Here is a 25,628-nt window from a genome sequence, read left to right on the forward strand (position 1 = left end):
TATTTGTGGACTCATTTTTTATAGTAGAGCAAGTGTTTTATTGTACTTTAATGTTTGCTTTGCAGATCGCATCATTAGGTGAATGCTTACATACTGCGCTAGTTTCATTAATAGGCTAAACTCCAATTAAGGCCAGTGGGGCACAAACTGTGGGTCGCAACCAAAGTTGCCTCGGGAGATATCTATTGGGTCGTAAAATCATTGGGCCTCATTCACGAAACATGCAGACCATCAAATTTATTCAACCTTTATTTAAGATTCTCGGTGACAATCGAGGGTAGGAACCCTCTTCCTCAATGTGCCGAGATTACAAGAGATATAAGAAATAAGGGCATAAGATATAATAACAAGCATCAATTAAAACAGTTACAATCAAAATTGATCAAATCTGAGATCAGGGATCTAAAATGGCCCAGTGATACAATGGAACTCAATTTAAGTCTTTTTTGAAGTTCATTCCGCTTGTGAGGGGCACAGAATTTAAAAGAAATCTTTCCTAGTTCCGAGTTTGTTTGAGGAACGTGGAGTGTTAGCCAGTCCTGAGAGCGAGTGTAGTGGTTTCCATTTTTCCAGTCCAGGAGTGATGACAAATAAAGGGCTGGAGTACAGAGAAGGGCTTTATAAATAAATAGAAACCAATGCTGATCTCTCCTTGTGTGAAGAGACAGCCATGGTAAACAGCATCTTGAGGCTTAAGTATGGTGGCAGCAGCGTGTCTGTAAATCATATCACCATAATCGAGGGAAGGAAGAAAAATTCACTCGACTATCGACTTTCTGGTGAACATGAGAAAGCAGGCTTTGTTTCTAAATAGGTGGCCAATTTTCATCCTTAGATTTTTAACTAGGTTGTCAATGTGCGCTTTAAAAGTGAGTTTTATCAACCCAGATACCTAAATATTTATATTTGATTGTTAACTGTGCTCACGAACATTCCCATGAATATTTGGCAGTCACCTTTTTTTATCTGAATTTGTTGTTTGGTAAGATGAAAATTTAAGTGTCTGGAAACATGCGTAAAGGCTTCAAGGTCATTAAGTAATTGCAGACCTCAACAACAAGTGTTTATCAATACAATTATAATATTAATATGATATAATAATATTAAATATGCTTTAACTCCAATAAATCAGTCACTCAATCGAACAATTTGTATAGGACATTTCATACAACAGTTCCAACTCAATGCGCTTTACACTAAAAAAATGGGAAGGGATAAAACCGCCAAGTTACGGCTTGGTGGGGTGGCATGCCCCATACCTATACTGCTCATATGGCACTTTTCAGGGTTTTCTTCAGAAATAACTTTAAAAACATTCTTTTAAATCTTCAATAACATGTTTTAAGAAATAACCTTCTTAAAAACATTTATGTCTCAAAGACGGAATTCACAAACAACTTCAGACGTCCACACAATAAAGCCCCAAATCAAGGGGATTTTGCCGATTACATCATCACAAATGCTCCAGGCCCACAAAGAATATGTTTCTCCATTGGACATTTAGCTACATCAGCCAATAAAGCATTGGTTACACGGGCAAAATGGACACACACAGAAGTGCACGTTTTATATATTTTTTTGTTATTTAAAAAAATAAATAAAAAAAATAAAAAATACCGGCCCAACGGCTATTTCAGTAGTATCTCACTGGGTAGCGCGTTAGCCTGTTTGCCTCTCTGGACCTTTGGCCCAATTACTAAAATCTCAGTCTTATCTTGGTCCAACAGGAAAAAATATTCTGACATTCTAACATTTATTATGTCAGAAATGTGCGATTAAATTGTCAATGGAACATTCAGGGTTGGTACGGTCATGAAAAACATGGAAAAGTCATTGAAATTTAAAATGCAATTTCCAGGCTCTGGAAAAGTTGTGGAAACACAGCTAAAGTTGCATCAAAAATAATTACTAATTAATCCAATCATAAAAATAGTATGTATAATAATAAAATGTTAACTGGCACGTAATCTTCGCGGTATTTTGGTGGTGTGAGAAGTTAATTCGGTCTGGCTCAGTCTGTTTACAGGCACGCCCAGCAGGCACGCTTCTGCTAATGTAACAGTTAGTGAACGTAGGACTTACTGTGCCGACAATATGCCAGGGAAGTGCAGCTTTAATAATATATCAGGGCTCAAAATTAACTTTTTTACTTCGTAGCACTGCGGCTCCCAACATCAAAAAGTTAGGAGCACCAACAATATATGCAATAGATTTTTATTGATAAAAAAAACGACAATATAACAGTACGATTTACAAGTAACAGTTAAACTGTCAGGCCTAAAATGTGTCGACTCTTCAAGGAATTGCGTGTATTGCATTCAAACGACAAAGCGCTTCTCGTCACAATAATACCGCTAATTAAATCAACCGCCAGTAAACTGCATCGGAGAAATGAGCTGTTTAAAAAATAAAAAAAAAATAAAAAAAAAGCTGTAGTCGTTCGCTTCAACTTTTCAGCTTCCGATAACGCTAATAAACTGAACATAAACTTTTGTCTTCAGGTAACATTAGTTAACGCGTTAGCTCCCTGTGTCGCGTGACAGTGGAGTGCAGCGAAAGGGAGTGATTGAAGGCTAATATTAACCATTAATGGTAAGAATGTCAAGCTCAAGGACATACTGAGTGTTACATTGTCATCATACGGAGAAAGACGTTGGACTGGAAAAAAAAAAAAAAAAGTGTCGCACCAGAACAATTATTTGCATTCGCACAAATGCTCCCAATTATATTTCGAGGTCGCACAGATTCAATTTCGAGCCCTGTTTTAGACATTGACAAAAATGTTAAACTATTCGAATTAAAATATGAGAGAATGTATCCAAGTGTGTCTGTCTGGTGTTTATTTGTTTGAGAGAGGCACCATATGTTTCAGATGCAGGCCTAATTTTACTTAGTGTTACAATAAATAATTTTAAATCGTCCCGCTGAGATAAAGTCATTTGTTTTGGTCATGGAAATTCAGTTAAAGGTTGTGGAGAAGTCACGGAAAAGTCATTGAAAATCATTGGTGAAAAAGTGTATGAACCCTGAACATTGCTGAGGAGGTTTTTACACCCCTGTCTTGGGCTTTGTTCTGAGAGGCTATGCTGTTACATTAAAATATAATTTTTCAGAATATTTTTAGTTATGTTTGGAACCATCAGTAGGGAATATTAGATAACAGTTGTGGTGGAAGTGCCTCACCAATTCCATGTAGATCAGTTGACTGAACTTAAAACCAGTTGGATAATGTAGTATCCAGTCTTGTATTTAAGTAATTTTTCTGGTGTGTAATTACGAAGCTACAATTAAAAATGATTAATATGAATTATGGATCATAAATGAGATGTTGAATGATACGCTGTATGCTGTGATTTAGTGATTTTATGAAGTTTGGAAGCACTCTAGTTAAAACACTGATCAGTGATTTTGAAGAATCTTAGCTGATTCAGTTGATAAATTCCAGAGCAGTTCTCAGTTTGGGGGGGGGGGGAGGGGGGGTGGTTAGTAAGAGGCTAGCCATTATTTTGATTTTGTTGTTCATTCTTCAGCAGTGCTTCTTTCAGCATACGGTCTCGTCCTATACTTACTTGATCATGCATTTCACAGCAGCTAGGAATAATTTAATTACAAGTGGCTCAGTAAATCAAGAGCCTTAAATCATTTGCTAATATTCTGACAATTCTCCTCACTCTTTTCTCCAGCACCAGGCCTATAGTGCTGCCATGTTCTTCTTCAAGTGCACCATCTGCAGCAATAAGGAGCAGTTTCAGCAAGAGATGCTGCGCATGGGAATACACATACCAGAGAGGTAGTCACTTCTTTTGTTTAGCTGTCACACTTAATTCACAGATTTTCTCCTGCTTCACATATTTAAATTGGTTGGTTCTGTCTGCCAGCATCACTGGTTTGGTTTCATACGCTGCATTGAGTAGCGCCAGTGACCCTCATTGAGATTTTGCATCTGGACCATTTCCACAGCTTTCTCTATGATTATTTGTTGGTTTCACAGCATACTGTGATCGTTGCCAAGAGTATACTGTTGAAAAGCTTGTGAAATTAATTGCGGTACTAAATTATTTATTATTAACACTACTAGCTCAAATAACAGATGATTGGATAAAGACCATAGATGACTGGATTCTGGTTGAAGCAATGGCACATTTGATGTAATAGATTATTGTCTGTCATTAGACAAACTAAAGGTTATGGGGTTTTTCAGTGTATGTTACGTCTTCTAATTTATCTACATTAATATGTATTAAACGACAGATAATTATTTTGTTAAATTTAGTAATTGACTTATCAATCATACTACTTACAGCCATATCTCTCAAGGCTAATGTAGAAAGAAAAGCTGAGACATTAACATTACATTTCAATACATTATATTACAGGCATTTAGCAGATGCACTTATCCAGAGCGACTTTCACAACATTTTTGCATATAAATGACATTGCATCCATTTATACAGCTTGGTGTATAAATGGATGCAATAAAAGTGATATGGTCGGATGTGTCAACCTTCACTATATTGTTAATAAGTGGACTAGTGCATGTGTGATGTACACAAATAAAGCGGTACAGGCCTGAATGCTTGGCCCTTACAGTGAGAGGGTCTGGTGGCATTGTTATGCTGTGGGGGGCATTTTCCTGGCATGGTTTGGGTCCACTTGTCCCCTTCGAGGGAAGGGTCACTGCAAATCAATACAAAGTTATTCTGAGTGATCAGCTTTATTCTACGATGAAACATTTCTGTCCTGATGGGTATGGTCTCTTCCAGGATGACGATGTACCCTTCCACAGGGCATTAAATGGTTTGATAAGTATGAAAATGATGTGATGGGCTTTGTAGTCTCCAGATCTCAACCCAGTTGGACACCTATGGGAGATTTTGGACCAACCTGTTCATTCTCCACCACCATCATCAAAAGACCACATATCTTTTGGAAGAATGGTGTTCCGTCCCTCCAGAGATTTGTAGAATTTATTCCAGGGTGCACTGAAGCCGTTCTGGCTGCTACATTGCATTACGGCCATTTAGCAGACGCTCTTATCCAGAGCGACGTACTCTACTTTTTACACAGCGTTTATACGGCTGGATATATACTGAAGCAATGCAGGTTAAGTACCTTGCTCAAGGGTACAACGGCATTGTCTATCTGGGATTCGAACCTGCAACCTTTAGGTTACAAGCCCACTTCCTTACGCATTATACCCATCATTTGGTATGTCCTTTTATAATTAATATAATGTGTTAATGTATGTACAATTGTCCGTTGTGTTTTGTGCTTCTGTGTTGGACCCCAGGAAGACTAGCTGAAGTCATGGCGTTAGCTAGTGGGTGTTCAATAAACTGTTAGCTTAAAGGCTTGTGCATTTAGCCTCATAGTTGATTAAAGGGATCGTCCAACTTTTTTTTAGATCATTTGCTTTTGACTATCTTGCCCATAGCTAGGCAATAAGATCGATACCCATTTCATCCTTGTGCATCCAGTACAAAAATATTACACTATCTACAGGCTGCATGTGAACTGTGCTACCTCTATGAATGGCTTCAGACAGAATCAAAGTTAGCTTTGCTAGTTACCCAAGCGTGAGTTAGGGGTTGCCAGGTTTGTGTGGGTAAGATAGCCAAAAAGCGAATTTCCTATGAAGTTGGAGTATCCCTTTAAGCTTAAGTTTCATTAGCTAATAAATCAGTGATTGAACCAAAGTTGTTGTTTGTGTCTTACAGAGATGCATCATGGGAGCTTGAAGAAAATGCCTATGTGGAGCTGTTGCAAGTGTATCAGCACTGCGACGCACGCAAATGTAGCTGCTGTAACGGCCGCCAGTACAGTGGACGTGTAGGGTAAGCTAGACTCAATCGGAAAGACAACTTATCACACAATTTTCATGATCTCAACTGTGTAAGGAATAGTCGCTCAAATATTTAGCAGTTGTTGGTAACTGTAGTCAAGTAGTTACTCAATCAGCAAACTGTAGGCCTGAACATGGATGAGGGTTTTGACAAATTTTTTTTTCTTTTTTGAACATGCTATTGAAGTCTGAATCAACACCTTTAGTTCTAGTATTTATAGTGATGCACCCCCTAATGGAATTTGCTGTTCTGCAAGTGTCAGAGTTCATTGTTTGACAGCTGCTCTTGTGAAATGTTAGTCAATAAGGCTAGTCAGCCTTTACAGCACTCGTATATGTACACATGTAGCTATATTTGTATTCTATTGTATTTCACATTATTTGTATGCTTTTATATTTCGTATTCATTTTACAATTTTTCAGTTCAATTCAAATAGCTGCATTGGCAAGACAGAATCGTGGGCAGTAAAAAAAACTCAACTATTGTTACACTGACATCTAGCGTTTCATCGAGGAACAAGGGGCCTCTCGCTACGTGTCTCTCGCTGCGCAGGTCTCTTGTTGCGACTCCAAGTCCGCAGCCAACCCCTCTTTGGATAGTTCTGGAGAAAGTGATTATCTTGTGCCTTAAAATGTAATTACAGCCTAGATCACTTTTTAATATATATAGCTGTAAATGTGTATGCCTACTTCAAAATTAAATTTTTTAATCCAGTCTCATCACAAACAATGAAACGATCTAACGTTCTTATCATCATATCTTAACCTTATATATATTGAAGTAAACCACTAGAGGGTGCCACCTGCCTACGAATAGGCCTGTGCAGTTGGAACAGTGACTAAAAATACATCTGCATTTAGATCTATCGGAAAGACATGAGTAAATAGGGTTGGAAATTGTGGTTGAAAGCGCACATTCGATGACTGTGGTGCTTGTGTATTAGTGTGATATGTGAGGAAAAACAGAAGAGCAACTCTTCCTCAGGTGACTGAGAATGTCAATGCAGGATGCAATCAGACTGTGTCAGCAAGAACAGTCCATAAACAGCTACATAGAGAGGGATATTATAGTAGGGTTGCAGTGCATAAACCCCTTATTACACACAGAAGAGTTTAGACCATAGACATAAATCAAATAGTCTAAAACTCACCATTATGCATTTTGCATTTTAGACAGTTTACTTCATCTTAAGATCATATAATCTTCAAAATTTACACAGACAATTAAAATGTTTATTCCTATTAAATAAATATGGAATCTCACAAATCTATCCAGGCATATGTTTGGCCCATTAATTTACTATATGTTTGTCGGTGAGATAAAGTTTAGTCAAATGAGTACAATAGTATAATTAAAAATATTGTTCGCAAGTACAGTTTTCTAAACAAAATAATGTCAGCAATAATAGTAAAAATAAGTATAATAATGATAATGCGTTTTAGTCATACTGTGCTTTTCATACACCCAAAGCACTGGATAAGTGTAACACAGCTGAATTGCAGATTATTTCCACTATAAATTATTGCCATTTGATACTTTAATGCAACACAATGCGACAACTTTGAATGACCACATTTTCCATATGGTAAGATGAAAAAACACAGATCACATAATAAAATAATTTGGGAAAACTTGGGCAGCATTGCTTTCGAATAGAGCTTGTTTAATTTGTGTGAGCTAAGAAAGCCAATATTGTTTGTAACTTCATTTGTAACTTCATCTTAATACTTTGAACTGTAGTCCTTGATTTTGCAAGTTTTAATTAATGACTTATTAGTGCTTTGTATGCGTGAGGAACTCTTAAAACAAAACATTTTTTTTAAAGATAATGTGTGTGTGCAGCATCTGGAAGCATAACATTGCTGTACAAGTTGCTTTGGTTTTACTTGAAGTGTATTCTCTTGTTTTTAGACCATGAACCCCCCCAAATGTTCTTTTACCAGCCATTCTAAAGTTGGCTGGTGATCAAAAACTTATATAAGTATCTATAGTATTCCTTCATTGCACATAAAAACAATATAAAACAGACTTATGGCAGAAGTGTGTGTCTGATGAGAAATCTGATCATTTTAAGCACTCTTCTTGCAGTGTCAGTCAGAATCGCTTAGCAAATGGCTGCTGCTGCTACGTGAATGTAGCGGAAACACAGCAATACTAGGGAAGTAGATTGACTTGAATGCTACTGCTTGATTCAACTTCAACTACAAGACCCATATTGGCATGGCAGATATGCCATCCCGCCAAGTTAAGGCTTGGTGGGGTGGCATGCCCATACCTACACAGCATTGGGTGTTTGGCACTTTTCAGGGTTTCTACAGAAATAACCACAATGACCACAGACTTTCAGCCTTTAAAAACAATAATTTTTGTACCTTCTGATGCCATTTCAACAGTCAGAATTCACAAAGAACACAATAAAGTGTTCTATAAACTATTTAGTGTTTTTTCCTGCCTGATTACATTTCAAATGCTCCAGGTCCACAAAGAATATGCCTTCCCATTGGACATTTAGGTACATCAGCTAATAAAAACTTTAGATACAGACACAAAATGGACATATATACAAGTGCACGTTTAAAACGGCAGAACTTTGCGGCCCAAAGGTCTAATTCCCTTGTAGCTCCCTGGGTAGCACGTTTGCCTTTGGACACTTTCTGGAGGAGTGACACTGGGTTCAAGTCATTACACTGGCTTGCTGGCTAACTAAAAATAAAACATTTAAACTATTGCTTTTCCATCTGTAAAATCTTTGTAAAATACTTCCACAACAGGCCGAGTCTAGAAACGTATCCAAAATTTCTCCAAAAATGAATAAAATGCTTTTTGTCCATTATAAAGCATAGAAATGAGCCCCTTATGAAGGTTTAGATGAAACATTGATATCGGATTAAAAAATAATTCAGAAACCTTGTCACACAATGCAGTACAGTACCAAATTGTGTAATAATAAATCTCGTATGTATTTCTGTACTCTACAGTATGTAATGTTTTCTTGTATGGGGATGGGATGACATGAAAACGATATTAGAAGGTGGGGAAAAAGCAGGTTAGAGGAGGAGGGAGAATGGGAGAGGGCTAAAGCCTGATTTATACTTTGTGGCACAACCCTGGCAACAAGTTTCGCATGACAAAAATGACGTATTTTCGATGGAAAAAAGTGTTGCACGACATAGTATAAATGCAAAATGTCATTAATTTTGCATTTATATAGTTTTTGTAGTATAAATTAGGCTTAAGGTTGGTAGTGGCATTAAGGAAAATAACAAAATAACTATTGCAACTGTCTGTTTATAAAATGGATAATGTGCTTCTAAATGGCAGTGGAGTGTTTCGCTCAGACTTCGCTTTGACACAAATAAAAGAGAATACTTTTATTTGTGTCAAACTGTGGGAGGAGATATGCAATGAGAAACATTTGTTGGCCATTAAATCAGGTCCTCCATGGCATCGTGAACCTTGTAAGAAATTGAGCTCCACCAATTCAATCCGCACAACGGAACTGGTAGAAATAATTAGACTGATATAAATCGGTATTGCATAGCAATTGATTTCTCGTATTGTCGCTGATACGTAATAAATGCCATAATAATCCCTTACAGCGATTCATGAATTTAGGAAATAATAGTTTTTCAATGTGAACGTTGAACACTGGAAACAAAAATAAGAAATGGCAGATTTGGTTCACTAATCTACAGGAATGCTTTTGAATTAGCCTATGGGAGATGCAATGAACTGACAATAGAATGTAGGTTGTCACAGTATTTCAGGTGAATTGGTTCTCTATGTTTAGACATTGGGGAAATCTGAATTCTGGAATTACAGTGAATTTACAATAAGCTCTTATATGCAATAAGCTCTTATATAGCGCTCTTCATGCGTACATCCCTGTGTACAAACAAAACTTTTATGTTTGCATATACTGTGAGATATTTATTTTGATCTAATGCTGCTGATTACATGTTAGCTAGTGTTCATTTTGAACTACAAGGTTCATGTTGTACAGGCTTATGTACATGCAACTCTTTGTACTGTACTTCCTGGTAGGAGATAAGTCGTAGTAGGGGAAAGCAGGTCAGGAGTGAAAAGTAATGGGACACAGCCATTGAGATTTGGAGACCGTTCGATCGCCATCTGAAGCAGCAGGAAAGACATACCATTCAAATGGTTCCATTCGTGGAGAATTCAATATTAGATTTACGTGATGTTGTGATATTTTTTGTTTCTCTTTTTGCTATGCATCTCCAAGCTGTATTTATTTTCATATATTTAGTTTTCCATTACTATGCCTTTTGAAAAATGCACACCTGTTAAAACCTTTGCATTTCTTGAATTTACTGAGCATAATTCATTATTATGCACACTTGCAAACTTCTGCCCTGTTTTAAAAAACACAAAGCTTTAATTGTTTTGGATTATATTTAGAAAATTATTGCTGCAATGCATGTTTTTCTGCATTGTTGCACACGTTAGAAAAAAAATTGCATTGTGAGAGTAAGCTGAATTAGTTACACAGAAAAATGTCTTCATTTTAGCTTACTGTAACTGTTATATCTGCAAAAATATGTATATACCATTGGACTTGTACTACAGTAAAGGTAATGGGCAACATACAACAAAACTGAAAATGGGCAAATGGTTCCCAGTTGAAATATAGTCTTCTATAGAATATATTTCTTCCTAATTCTTGTAGACCAGAATCAGAGTTACTGTGTTGTCAGGAGATGTTCAGAATTGAGACAAGTGCCTTTGTGTTTCTGTGAGACTTCAGAATTCTTTGTAATGGACGTGAGCAGTCAGCCTGTGGAAGAGGAAGGTAGCAGAATTTGTCAATTATTACAAATATACATTATAAAAAATCCTCATTCTCTTTCTTTTTCAGGAAGTGGGAGATTGTGCGCTGTACATTCTGTGGTTCTAAGGGAACTCATCGGAAATGCTCTTCCCTCAAGCTCTATGAGGACAGATGGGCCTGTATTGACTGCCGATCTGTGGTGAATGGAGATGGTGAGGAGGCTGGGAACATGCATGTGTTTAAACGGGAATTCACTCAAATATTAAATTAAGTGATGTGTCCACTTACCTGGAGTGCTGTTCCGCCCATAGATGCACTGAGATTTGACAGGTTTTCTAGATAAATAAAAGTTGTCAAATCTCTACAAGTGCTACCGCTGCAGCTCACCCTGATACAACAGAACTCGAACAGAATGGCACAAAGACTTTGTGGCTTCAAAGCGCCAAAAATGTAACGTTTTAAAGCATTGTTTTAGCACTGTTTTAAGCACCAGAATGACTGGCATGCTTTGCTTGAGACTTTGTGCGGATATACATAATTCGGTAGAAATAGTTTTTGATGAAACCGTGCAGAAATTATCCTCTGTGGATGGAGTAACTGTGGAATTATATTTGTAATGAGATGTTTCTGTTGAGTTTTTCAATTTGTAAATTTTTTGAGTTTTGAGGCCACAAAAACCTTGTCCCATTGAGGTCCATTGTATCAGGGTTAGTTGCAGTGGATATCTAGAAAACTTGCGAAATCTCATCGAAAATATCTGGATGGATCGATAGCATTCCAGGTAACTGGAAACAGCTCTTTCATTTTTCGGTGAACTGCCCATTTAACCGATGGCACTGTTTTTAGGGCAGAGTGATGCTCATTTCCTTTTACCACTTTGTTTATAAGATATGCCGGTGATACTAGCTTTTGATGTTTGATGTATCATTTATCTCAGTCCGATAAATTAATGTACTGTTGAATGGCATCTTTCTGTGACTTACAGGAAGTAACAGCTACTGCAGTCATGGTTTCTCTATTTTTTGATCAGGATTTTTTCTCTTTTGCGTGCACAGTATCAATGCTGTTCAGCTTGGTCTAGCCTAGTTGTGTCTTTTGCTTGATTTTTAAATATCCATTGTTCCACAGATGCATTACCAAGGCACCACCGATCACCTCAGTCAGGGCTTAAAAATGATAGATCATCGCGAAAAAGATCGTCTTCCATTCGCTCCAGTTTGGTCTGTAGAAGGTGTGTTTTGGAACATCATACACAGCGTTGCATTGTGTTTGTGTGTAATTATGGATTTATTTGAAAATATTTTTAAATGGATCAATGAATGGTGTTCAGATTGTTCTAGTGAAGACTTGGTAGCTGAAGTGTTGCCATTTTTACTTATGTTAGAAGAAATATATTATTTTCTGGAGCATTTATGTAAGTGTGCAAGTCCTATTCCTTGCATAAGAGACAGCAGTCCCATAGTGCATTACCCCATGATGTTGGCCTCAGCCATTTTGTAAATCTGAATAACAACAAGTTAGCCATTTTGGAATTGCAACCAAACTGAGACATTCTTAGTTCAGCATCCTGCACATTATAAAATTATATTTTGTCAACGGAGATTCACTTTAACTTCTGCTACTGAAGTGTGAAATATTCTATTCACAGATCGTCTATGCTGGCGAGTTCCCCAAGGGAGATCTTACGTGGGCTTGCCAGTCAGATCTCACTGGTCCCGTCCATTCCTGTGGTGATGAAAGGAGATGGGGCCTTCAAGGCAGCCTCAAAGTTTCTTAGGCATCCAAACTTCACCCCGTACCATGGCCTGGCTGTGAGGTTCACCGGTGATGAGCAGTGTCACAACAATGTCAGCCTGCGACGATTTATGCGGCTGCTGGTGAATGAAATCCAGAACTCCACACTCTTTGAAGGGCCTGAAAATGCAAAGATCCTGACATTGGACTCACAGGGTAGGACATGGACCAAAAACATTTACAAGGCCAACTGTCAAAGGGGCATGAGTCCCACTGGCGCTGTCATTATTATGCATTATGTATCCAGGGTCACTTACACTGCTCACATTCTGCAGATCACTGTTTAATCTTAAAAAAAACTATATAATACTATACAGTATTTATATCATACTTGTGTAGAGCTGAGTGTTCACTGATTCATGGACCTTATTGAAAGGCACAAATTGGCATAGCTTAGGAACTGAGCCTGCAACCACTACATTACTACCAGTTCAGTCACAAATTCTCAAACCAAAGTAAGTGCACTTTAAGAATGAAATATCATAAAAGGCAGCAAACAATGAATAAGGATGTTACAGACTATAAATGTATACCCACATTGTTAATTGTTATTGTTAGTCTGTCAAATAGCATGGCAATTATAGAGTGAAATTTGTCATTTTTGCTATGTACTTGAGGCAAATTTGAATTTGAGATCATAAGATGAATATGAGACAAAAGTACAGACAACTGTCTGTTTTTTCATGGTATTTACATGCATGTACGTTTTACAGAAATGGCTGCATTTGGTTGCGCCCCTCCCATTTTCAGTTGTGTAAAATTAACAGATGAACTTCAAAGTGAATCCAAAGCAATAAAGTCTGATAATTGGTTGCATAGCCCTTAAAAACAATAACTGCATCAAGTCTGCAACCCATTGACTTTGGCAAATGTTTGATATCTTCTTCGGAAATTACTTTCCAGGCCTTCACAGAAGCCGCTTTCAGTTGATCTTTGTGTTTTTGGCGGTTTCAGTGCAGTGCATGCTCGTTTGGATTTTTATCAGATGTGGCCAGTCCAAAACTTCACTTTATCCGCATTGTTTATTTGGAGTCATTGTCTTGCTGCAGGATGAAGCGCTGACCAGTGAACATGGAGGAATTTCTTTGTATGTATCCAGACAAAATCTGTCAGTACCTTTTATAATTCATATTATTTTTTTGCGAATTCTCATCTGGCCTGCCGATTCTTACTGCTGATGAGAGGGTTGCATCTGGGAGTGCGTAGCCTCTATAATTCTGCTTTTGAAGTCTTCTGCGTACGGTGTCTTGTGATACTTTCTCTACCCACTGGAGACTGCTGGTGATGTCACTGACCGTTGTTTCAGGGTTTTTCTTCTCCACTTAGGATCAACTGCAGTTGTCTTTCTTGGCCTACTTGTACGATGTTTATTTCTGAGACCAACCGTGGTTTGTTTCTTTTTCAAGACTTCCTAAACTGCTGTACTTTATATACCTAGTTTATAATTTCTTTGCTATTTAATGAATTCTTCTGTTCTCTCAGCTTACAGATTAGTTATTTTTCAGTCATAGTTAGTTATCTGGTCTTCATGATGGTGTATGCCTTCTAAATCCAAATGTAACCTAAACTGGTGAAAAAAAAGGTTAAAACCAAGACTAGATACTCACTGCTCTTGTATGAACAATATATGCAAAAAGAAATACCCATGTAGTCAAGGCACTGTAGATCTTCTTTTTTTAAAGCCATGAACGTGTTTGTATGCCTACTTTATAATAAAACATTTTAATCCATGGCGTTATTTCCAGGCCAGTTTTTAGTTTGACAGTTTGACCCGAGTGTCATGTGCCTGGCTTATCTCCGCTGTACAAATTCATTTGCATATAGAATGCTTTATGCAAATGAGATGGACACGTCTGCTCCACCCACCTCAGGATGCATTTTTAAAAATTGTGTATTAGGCGGAGCCAGGCTGAAATGGTGAGTGCACCTGTTAATCATCTTATACACATTTGCCCTATTCTGACTTGCCAGGTGTTTGCACCTGCTCAAATGATTTTTGCCAAGTGAAAGTTGCGCATTTTCTATGTGGTTATTAAAGGCTCTATTTTCCAGATGTCGCATGCCATATTGCGAGCCGTTGCACTGGCAAAGTGGTATTTTGGTAGTGGATTTTGATGAACTTTTTGGTAATTTCCTGACTTGCCGTGCAGCGAAGTGGGAGGTGATCTCCCCATATCAGCCTAAACTGCCATTTAAGCCCTCACTGCCCACCCGGCTTAATTTTGCACAGCTGAAAATGACTCGACAGAAAACAGAAGTTTCTGTAAAATAGTAAAATGTATATACATGTAATTACCATGAAATAACAGCTGATTGTGTGTAATTTTGTCTCATATTCACCTTTTGATCTCAAATGCCTTCAGAATATAGCAAAAAAAAAAGACTAATTTCGCTCTAATGTTGCCTTACTTTTTGAGGGCACTGTATATTTTTTGTGGAGTGTGAATCTAAGCAGGTTGAGAAAATTGATGACATAGTGAATGTGTCTTCTGCCCAGCTCTGCGGGATGACCTGTACTTTGATGCGGGGTGCTTGCTGGCCCTTAGCTTGGTCCATGGGGGACCCCCTCCATGCTTTCTCTCCCGGGTGCTCTATCGGACCCTGTTCCACTTACCTCAGGACTCCCCACTCACCCTGCAGGACCTGGGGAACACACTGTTTGCAGCTAAAGTCAAGATGGTAAATCTTTTACATTTTACGTGTTTTCATTTGAGATGTTTTCACTACTTGACCTCTTGAAAACTATACACACACAAAAAGGAATTCCTTCTTGTACACTAGTATGCCATTTATTACATAGGAAATATTACAGATTGTCTGAAAGAAACATAGCATCGCTTTTGATGCATTAGTCAACACCTCCTTTGTTTGCCGTATAGGAGCTAGCTAGCTGGCAAGTGCAAACATCAATGTGACTGAGTTAGAGGTACGTTTTTTACCTTATCGATAACTAGCTAGGTATAAGAGTGAATGTATGTGCCAAGTTTGTCTACCTATCACAAGTGTTGTACATACACTCTCTGGCCACAACATTAGGGCCAGCAAAGTTAGTGACATTGACTTCACCTCCGTGGCTAACGAGGCAACGAGACACAGGTGAAACTCTTTGTAATCAGTCTTTGAATGTCAAGCATTTTAACTGATGCTGAACTTCACACTGAGAAAAATAGGTTAAAAGAAAGACCTAAGAAGCTTTGATCGTGGACAGATTGTTGGTGCCAGACGAGCTGGGTTGACCATCTCCCAGACTGTTGAGCTCCTGGGGTTTTCTCAAACGATGGTCGCTCATGTTTTTCGTGAGTGGTGCAACGAAGAGAAGATTTCCAGTGAGCGGCAGACCTCAGGGCGGAAAAACCTAGTTGACGGCAGAGATGAGAGGCGAATGGCTCGTCTTGTTCGTGAGGACAGGAAGGCCACAGCCAGCCAGCTCACCTCTAGATTCAACCGTGGTGTGCCCACAAGCATATCCATGAGGACAGCTTGTCGAACCCTGCTGAAGATGGGCTACAGCAGCAGACGACCGCACCGGACCCCGCTCCTCTCAGCGAGGAACCGGCGACTGAGGCTGCAGTGGGCTGCAGACATTTGGTGCATGTGCTTGGCTGGGCAGCCAATGGTGCGAAGCTACCATCTGTGGGATTATGACTGAACGCCTCTAAGTCAGAATCCACCCTAAACGCAACGATACCTTTGCGCCGCGGATCTCCGGTTGGCCCGGGATAGCCGGCCCCCTCCGGGGCCGGTGCGGAGCGCCGCTCGTGTCAGGGTTGGGGAGCGGACACACAAGACGCCGCCGCTCTCCTGAAACGCACCGCATGTTCGTGGGGAACCTGGTGCTAAATCATTCGTAGACGACCTGATTCTGGGTCAGGGTTTCGTGCGTAGTAGAGCAGCTAACTTGCTGCAATCTTTTGAAAGTCTGCCCTCGATCTGAGCATTTTTCGGACGGGACGGGCCGCCTGGCCCTCCCCCTTCTACCTCACCCGCGGAGCCACGCTGGGGGACCAGTTGTCCAAGTGAGGGCTCTGAAAACTTTCAAAGTCCCCCAGGTGACCAGTTGCCCAGTTTACATTTTCGATGGCTGGTTGGACAGAGATTGCGGCAGGGACTTAAGAGTGTGCTCTCAGGGTCCAGGGTAGAGCTGGGTAGATGGACTCGCAGGTTGGATGGAGGTAGGTGGCTGGACGGGGGAGATGGAGGCACAGAGAGTGGGAGAGGCAGAGGTTGGATGACAGCTTTTTGCTCTGGTGCGGTGGCTTCGAGCCGGGCAGGGTGATGGCTGAGGGCTCAATGGAACCGTACTTCCCTGAGCAGAGTGGTCTGGACCCACCTGCTCTGATCCGGTCAGAAGTGGCCAGTGAGTGTATATGCAAAGTTGATGCTGCTGGCATAACAGGGACAGGATCTGACTGTCTCGATACTTTCCTCCTGTGTCACCTGGTAATTTCCATTGCATTAACTGGATGTTAATGAAGTGGACCCCTCTCGATTCAAATGAGTGATTGGGCAGAAGGTGCGCACAACTGCACATGTGCAATTGATGGCACCCAAAAACCAGGGAAATCCACATTTGCTCAGAAATTGTTTTTAGATCTGAGCTGACATGATGGAAGAACAGTGTATTAATTGACTAGATTTGAAAAAACTGCATGAATAGCCAAACTGACTGCTCTCGCTCACACCAACCACCAAGGTGATGGTATGCTGGCTAAAAAGGCAAGGGCTGCTGTTACATTGAGCACAACTGGGTGCACCCAGGAACCTGTTCTGTTGCCCTTGATGTCAGCTGCAACTATTCCACAGACCTCCTGCAACACTGCACGGGATAATAAGATGTTATGATATAACACATTCATTTTAACTACAGTCACATTATTACAAGACTGGGCATGCCTAGTTCAGCTAGACCCTGGATACAGCCTGTGGGGAACATTGGGCCACATTCTCAAAACTTTTCTTAAATCATTCTTAGTTTTTTTTTAAAAAATTTTAATGTTCCTGTGAAAAAACAATTGATTAATTTTCCTGTTGAACTCAATGGAAAAAATATTCAGGAGAAACAATGCTTGTAGTATCTACTGCATATCTGGCAACAGCACGGTGGTTTGAGGCTCATTTGATACCTTGGACCCTTGATGACTTACAGCCATTTAGCCAACAAATGTGTTCCATACTGTATCACCATAATTTACTGCTGAATCTAGTCCCTCCCCCCAATTCCCATCGAGATCCATTCAAATGCAAAGAGTTTTTGTATCGCCTGTAGGACAACCTGAAAATAAGATATCCAAACTCTAATGATGTTGATAGGTCACAGACATCAGGAAGTCATGGCATGCAAATGATATGCAACCAGATGCAAAACATGACTGTATATGCTCTACTGTATAAGTGAATTTCCGTATTTCTAGCTTTCCCCCAAACAGTTCACTGCAGCAAAAGTAAACGAGCAAATGGTGGCACAGGAGGTCTCAGGAGTGTATTTGTTTAATTCTTGCTAATTGCTAATACACTCAGGAGTGTATATTTGTGCTTTGCTGTAAATCATATTTCACTACAAATGAAATGTTTTGACTGATGCAACTCACTTTTGCATCATTTTCATCTTTTCATCGGTATAGGGGCTAAGATATCTAGGAGTCCCAAAACCTCTCCAAAAATGGATAAATGCTTTCTGTTCATTATAAAGCAAACAAATTGTCCCTTTATGATGGTCTAAGACGAAACATTGATATCACATTGAAAAATAATGCAAAAACATGGTGCCACACTATGGCAGACACACCTGTATATGTAATCATTCACACTTGTATGTTTTTCTGTACTGTACATTATGTAATCTTTTGTTGCGTGGGGAACGGAAAGCCCCAAATTTATCAATCTGCCATTCACTGGGCTGAGATTTACACCTTAGATGTTGTCTGAGCAGGCAGGCAGCGTGGGCTTAAATGGCAGTTTAGGCTGATACAGGGAGCTCTCCTCCCACTTCACTGCACGGCAAGTCAGGAAATGACCAAAACGCTCATCAAAATTCTCAACGAACCACTTTGCCAGTGCAACGGCTTGCATGTGACATCCGGAAAATAGAAGAGAATAGCAGAGAAATTGTGCAACTTTGACTCAAAAATCAGGTGCAAACACCTGGCTATTCAGAATAGGGTAAATGTGCATAGGACAGCTTTTTTAAAAGTATTCTATGGAAATGGATTACAGAGGGCTTCATCCATGATTGTGACTTGCTCATTTTTCTCATTTCAGATCAGGGACGCGGAGTCTATAGAGGAGCTGAAAGAGGCAGTTCTTTTGGCCTCGGAATACTTGGAAGTGGCTGGATGCTTCCGGAAAGTTGTCAGCCTTTCTGACAAAGATGCACTGGTGGAGGACATGTTGAACTTCCATCTTGTTACACGAATTCATTTGCCTCTTCAAAGGTTGGTTCTTTTTAATTGACAATTTTCTCTGTATACTTTACATTTATTTTACTGAAATTTGATTTAATGGGATGGAATTTTAGGAATGAAAAGCAGGTGCATTTACTTTGCCTGAATTCATTGAAAGACAAGGCCTAATAAATACCAGCTCACAAAGTTACATATTTACTGTGTTATCAAATGAGAAAATGGAAGATTTAAACTCCTTATACAAAAATATATTTGCCCCCAAATTTATTCTCAGCTCATACAGTTGAATGAAACGTTTTCTGATATACGCTGAAGGTAGGCATTGTGTTTCAGAAAATGCTTAATTCAGTTGTATTAGCAGAGAATTTTGTAATCCATTTATAATTTGTATGTGGTCACCTGCTTATAATTGACTTCTCTTTTTCCTTTAAACAGCATGCTGCTTAGAAATGTGTGATCTCATAACCAGGATCAAGTTTATACATCTGCACAACTGCCAATCTTTTTGCAATCATATGGCAATGTAAATAACTTTTCTGCTTATTGTAAAGGCAGAAAGTGTAGCAATGCCACATTCATTGTGAAAATAATTCAGAACACAGCTGAAGGAACCATGACCACTGTGTAAACATAGTTGTTTGCTTTCACTTCAGTTGAATGTTTATTTATAGAATTATATTCAAATTGAGTAAGAATGGGCTTGCATCTGTTGAATAGCCTTAACGGTCAGTTCCGGTTTCAAATGTACAGTAAAGCACCACTTCATTGCACCGTTTTTCAGATTATTATTTTTCAAGGAGAAAAGTACTTTAATGACAGTTATATGAAAGTTTATTTGATATTCTTTGTATGTGTTTTTTGTCTATTTTAGATTCCGTGAGGGGCTGAAAACTCTTGGTCTTTTTGATCAAATCCAGAGCGACCCTGAGGCCTTTTCCACTTTTTTCTGCGCTCCTCTCCACAAAATATCAGCAGATTCTGTTGCAAACCTTTTTCCTGTTCAGTTGTCTGATGACGAGGAGAAGAAAACAAAAGAAACCATGATGGCGAGTTTCTGGAGGCAGTATCTACTTGAGTGTGAAGGTAGAGTTTTTATCAATGTTTCTGCCTTTATTTTAGCCTTGCTGTGGTTTAAAATAAAAAAATCAGTCAGTATTTAAAATCAAAGAAGTCTCCTTTCATCTTCAACCCCGCCCACTCCCTCCAAGTACTTGACTTCAGCCATCTAGTAACCTAATGTAGCTAGCTGGATAGCTAGAGGTAACGTTACTTACAGTTCCAACAGAAAACAAGCTAACTCTGTCACTTTTCATATCTTTGGCGAACTTCAGCTGACACCACCGAGCAAAAGCTATTCCAAGGTTAACTCTAGTTTTTGAACGAGCCCTGTCAGCTTGTGTTTTTGCTTTGCTGTGTCTGGGCTTCTTTGCCGCAGCCATTACAGCAGGTAGCTAGCTGGCAACAGACACTCCATTGAAATCTGATCCCAAACCACAGCCTCTGTACCCCACCCACCCCTCCCATGCAGAAAAGAGCACCCTGCCCAGAAAAGTCTCAGACACATTTTAGAACAAATACAGGTAAGGGTGCACAAATTCGGCTAAACTGCTTTAAGACCGAGTTTGCTAGTGCTTCATAGAAATGCCGTATCATGGTTATTTTATAATATTTTAAAGGTAAAAATCCTGCATAGTATGCCTTTAAGGGGACAGTTTACAAGCTATCAAAAAAAATAAGGCATTTTATTCCCAGAAAATGTTTCAAAGGGGCTGGTGTCTTCCATTTTTGTTAGTTTATGTCACTAGAAAACTATGTATGTCTATTTTATAAAAAAAGTTCTGTGAATAGTTTGCCCTCTAATCAGAGAATGGAAAAGTAAAAGTATCAGATCAGATTTTAATATATAAACAGCTGCTCGGTAGCACGGCTCTTCATTTTCTCCCCACAGACGGGAAGCGTCTGGACAAAAGTGTCTACTACTCTATTACTTTGTGTCTCTAATAACCTGAGATCAGGACTAGAATTAGTAAGTGGTTACGGAGTATTTTAGTTTCTTCTGTTGAACTCTAACATTGTGGAGAAGGACAAGTTGTGAAAATAGGGTAAATCCACATTTGCTCAGAAATTGTTTTTAGATCTGAGCTGACATGATGGAAGAACAGTGTATTCATTGACTAGATTTGAAAAAACTGCATGATAATAAGGTAAAATCTAAAACTGAATGTAGGACTCTGCATAATGAGGTGTGCAGCAGGGTGACTGTTGTGGTGCCCAATATGTTGATTGCAATCGACCAGGCCATGCTCGTAGATCACGGGTCATTCTTTTTTAAAAGCATTATGTTTTCATCCCTCTTCCCTACAGCTTCTGCCCTAGACAGGTACACTTGATTGACATGGATTGTGGCCAATCTGCTACTGTTGCGAACATTGTTACATTACATTACATTACATACAGGGCGACATAGCTCAGGAGGTAAGACCGATTGTCTGGCAGTCGGAGGGTTGCCGATTCAAACCCCACCCTGGGCGTGTCGAAGTGTCCTTGAGCAAGACACCTAACCCCTAACTGCTCTGGCGAATGAGAGGCATCAATTGTAAAGCGCTTTGGATAAAAGCGCTATATAAATGCAGTCCATTTACCAAATATGCCCATTCATGTTTGTGAATGATATAAATTCCTCAAAAAAAGGTTGGAAATTCGTGTTTGGTCGATCATATCTCTGTTGTTACTGTATTATTAGCATTTTATCTTATATCGTTGGAAAGCCTGCTCATTTCCCTTTACAATGATGTCCCATTTGTAAGGATCATGCATTGGTGGGATGAGCAGCACAGCTGATTATATGGGTGGGGTCCCAATGAAATGTGGCAAATTTCCCTGCCAATGTCAAACAGTGTATTCTCCTGTTGGTATTGACTCTATTGTTTTGAGTTGTTTTGGGGATTGGATGATTGAACTCTCTATCAGTAACAAGGAACAAACAAGACATATTGGTAATTTTACGCTTTATTCATTGAACAAACAGTCAGGAGCCTCAGTAGCGGTTGGAAGAACCATACGCAGCCACAACAGCCTGGCACCTCCTCCTCATGCTGGTCACCAGCCTGGTCACGCGTTGCTGTAGGATGGCATTCCATTGCTCAACCAGGATTCGTCGTAGGTCAGCCATCGTGGTTGAATGGAATGGAATGGCCTGCCAACAGCCCAGACCTCAACCCAATTGAACACTTGTGGGATCAGCTCGGGCGTGCTGTACGTGCTTGAGTGACCAACGCAACCACGTTGGCTGACCTGCGATGAATCCTGGTTGAGGAATGGAATGCCAACATTAGCCATTTTCCACAAATAGTGGCGAACTGAGGCGGGTCTGTGGAAAAGGTTGCCTCTGGTAATGTTTTTCTGGTGCACGTTTCAGACTACGCCTTGCCAAAATTGCCACCACATTTGGAGCGCCACCCAACTGCACTCTGATTGGTTGGGAAAATACAAATATCCCGGGAAGGTTGCCTCCTTCGTTTATGCCTACAACATCAAGGCATCAGCCAGGCTCTGTTGAACGAAGTGAAAAAAGAGACTGGCTCGCGAGGCTACCTCCAGCTTGACTCATGCACAAAACTAGCTAGATGATGCAAAATATATTCAGTAGGAAGGACTTTGAATTTTGGAACCAAATTTTTTGAGCATATTACAGCCAAATAACATGGGAAAATATCAAAAAATAGTTATTTGGTGCAATTCCCCTTTATGTGAGATGTACATTGCGTCTTACCTACTTGCGGGGAGAAAGAATATGGAGTGGTGCTATTACTGTTATTATTAGTGTTTTGTTTCGTTTCAGTGGGAAAGAGCGCAACTTCACTGGAGGAAGTCCTGATCTTTGCCACCTCAGTGGATGTAGAACCAGCTGTGGGATTTAACCCTGCCCCTAGCATGTCCTTCCTGCATCCGGTGGATTCTGTGGACTTGCTCCCCCAGCGTCAGCCAGAGAAAAACCATCTGCTGCTGCCGGTTCTCCCCTCCTATCAGCTCTTTAAACGCCACATGGAGTACGCAGTCTGCCAGCTTACAGTGGTGCAGGAAGCTTCTCTGTCAATTTCATGACAATTTCTCTCTCCCCTGATGCCAGCGAGAAGGATATGCACTTGTTTTACTGGGAAAAGAACTTCCATGTGCATAAAAGAAAGACTTAAAAACAGCAGAGTGTTGGGCTCCCAGAGGTCCTCACAACATATAGTAGTACTGTAGCTCAGTTCCGCCAACACATTTTATATGGCCATTCCCACCAGTAAGACTACAAACTGAGAATAGCTTTACAGCACAAGTTACAGGGTACATGCAGTTGTTTTGGCACATTATCAGATGATTTCATTTCATGTATAAATGTTTTAAAATAGCCATGCTGACGCAAGAAAGGGAGGGTTACAGAATATGTGTTTAGTCAGTGGGTGGTGGACTCAGACATTTTGTGAACAAATGAGAGGACTGGCTGTGTAAGCACAATTTGTGTTGAATGGCGAAGCCTCAACAATGCCCTGTTAGCATTCCATGCTGAAGTTTTATTACTCAAAATGGAGACAATATCTGTGCTGTTTCTTACAACTGATTTATCATTTCAGTATTTTGAGGCTTCTCGTATTATATATGTTGTATACGTATATTCAGTTTTGTAAGTTGTAGTTGGGTTACTGTGTTGCCTTTTGATCGTTTTTGTTAATATGTCTTGTTCCAGTTGTCACGCTGATTGTTGCATTTGAGGATGCTTTTCAGATTCATTCACGTTTTGCTTTTCATTTGGATTGAGTGGAGATCAGTTGGCATAACGATCTTGTTATTTTTTAACTGCATCTAAAATTAGTTAAGAATATCATTGTACCCATCCTTTTCCTTATTTAGACTTTTGACCATGTTTACAACTTATATAATTTTTTAGAGAAAATATGGTTAAACTGCTAAATGCTTATATTGTTAATCTGGTAATTTGCCAAGAAAGAGATTACAATACTTGTATTAGTGGTATTCTTTGAGAATATTATTGTGTTCTTGGATTACATACTTAAGAGTGCATAAGGGGGAGATTTAAAATCATTTTAGCAATGCTCTGTCAAACTGCTGTCAATGTTCTCTGCCCAAAATGCCATGTTATAAGAGAGTTCTATAATTGGAATGAACAAGGAACTAATGCACATTAGACTGTTGGAATGTGCTTTTGCAGCCATGAAATATGAACAAAATACAAGACACCAATAATGCCACTGAAAATACCTTTAAGTCTTGGTCTGCTCATCTATGAGTCTCCCCAGTTTCACTGTCTCTGCCTTTTCCATATTTCTACTTATTATGAATTACAGTATATTCAGTGATCCGTTGGGTTCATGCTTCCTGGGGTGAATGTACAAACGTGTGTACAAATGTATTCATGAAACAATGTATCACTGCTTTTTGAAGCAGCTTTTGTATTAACTGTGCTAAGGCTTTTAAACCAAATCAGACATAACATAGCTTAACTTCAATAATTCTGTTGAAATGGTACAATTCTGTGGCCTTCATGTTCTATTACTTACCTCATATTTACAAGTCATGTTTCTATCAGCCCTAATGAACTGTTCCATTTTTTCTTTCTTTTTATCCAATCTGTATAAATTATGTAATTTTGTGGTTCCACATATACTATAAATGTATTGCATACTTTGAAACCATTTTATTTCTATTGTTTGATATTGAATGAAATTGGTGTGATGATCATTGTAAATCTCCAGACAAGTCATTTGCGTAAGGTCATCCTGGATAACAGTATGCAGTAATACTATGTGTCAGGAGATCTGCACTACATCATGAGGGTGTGTTAGATGACTGAGAAACAGCATCACTTTGTAGAAGTAACCTAGTTTCAGGCTTTCACAGACGACACTGCACTGGCCTTTTTATGGGCCCAAAACCATGTCACAGTGACCAGGTAGGACTATGTCTTCAGCACTACAGGAAGGACAGTCCCAGTGTCCCTGACACACTGTAAGGAGTACGGTATTATCTACCTTTCCACAGTAAGAATTCAGTCATACTTGTCCTGCCCTTAGTAAATGCATCATCACTTGTAATCACATTTTAACACAATTGTGAAAATGTTTCTTAACCCCTTCACGCACATGGAAAATCCATGGCAAATGGCCAATCCTTGCACATTTAGGGGGTATCTTATTTAATGCTTCATAACTCCAGGTGTGAGCATCACAGAGACTTTAAAATGGCTTGAATGAAGCAGGACATGTGTACCATTTACAATACTAACTTAGATGTGTTTATATTCATAATTTATTCATAAAACAGTGTAGGCAGCAAAGCAAAAATGAATTTGCTCTTTTTTTAGTTTGCAATGAAATACTGAGAGATCCCATATATAAGACAGGTTAAACTACATGTCCTGGATTTTTTAAAAGACACCTAAGGGTGGAAATCTAAGGGTGGATATGCAGAACTAGTGAAGATCTACAAAGCAAAAAGTAAGCAGTGTACCGAGTATCTCCAAATCTGTCAAAAATGTCTAAATTATGCATTGCCGTAAATCACAATGTAGTCATATATTTTACTACCAATCAACTGTTTTGACTCAAGAAACTCACTTTTGCATTATTTTCAAGTGAGAATTACAAGCTTTCCTGCAGTACAGTGGTCTAAAATAGCAAGGGGTCTAGAAACATATCCAAAATCACTCCAAAAATGAATAAAATACTTTTTGTCCATTGTAAAGCATATAAATGTGCCTCTTATGAAGGTTTAAGATGAAACATTGACATCAGA

General features: G+C 39.3%; 1 protein-coding gene across 1 annotated transcript in view; it reads left to right on the plus strand.

Moving 5' to 3' along the window:
- Window positions 1-24,529, plus strand: part of g2e3 (G2/M-phase specific E3 ubiquitin protein ligase) — a 35,760-nt gene extending 11,231 nt beyond the window's left edge. Inside the window, exons 7-15 of the mRNA XM_035382281.1 lie at window positions 3,684-3,790; window positions 5,718-5,834; window positions 10,723-10,847; window positions 11,764-11,866; window positions 12,284-12,585; window positions 14,927-15,108; window positions 18,688-18,860; window positions 19,702-19,913; window positions 22,672-24,529. Of these exons, the coding sequence (XP_035238172.1) occupies window positions 3,684-3,790; window positions 5,718-5,834; window positions 10,723-10,847; window positions 11,764-11,866; window positions 12,284-12,585; window positions 14,927-15,108; window positions 18,688-18,860; window positions 19,702-19,913; window positions 22,672-22,934 (1,584 nt within the window). The 3' untranslated portion in view covers window positions 22,935-24,529. The remainder of the gene's footprint in view (window positions 1-3,683; window positions 3,791-5,717; window positions 5,835-10,722; window positions 10,848-11,763; window positions 11,867-12,283; window positions 12,586-14,926; window positions 15,109-18,687; window positions 18,861-19,701; window positions 19,914-22,671) is intronic.
- Window positions 24,530-25,628: the final 1,099 nt, after the last annotated feature.

Source organism: Anguilla anguilla, chromosome 1 (assembly GCF_013347855.1).
Source record: "Anguilla anguilla isolate fAngAng1 chromosome 1, fAngAng1.pri, whole genome shotgun sequence".
Lineage (NCBI taxonomy): Eukaryota > Metazoa > Chordata > Actinopteri > Anguilliformes > Anguillidae > Anguilla > Anguilla anguilla.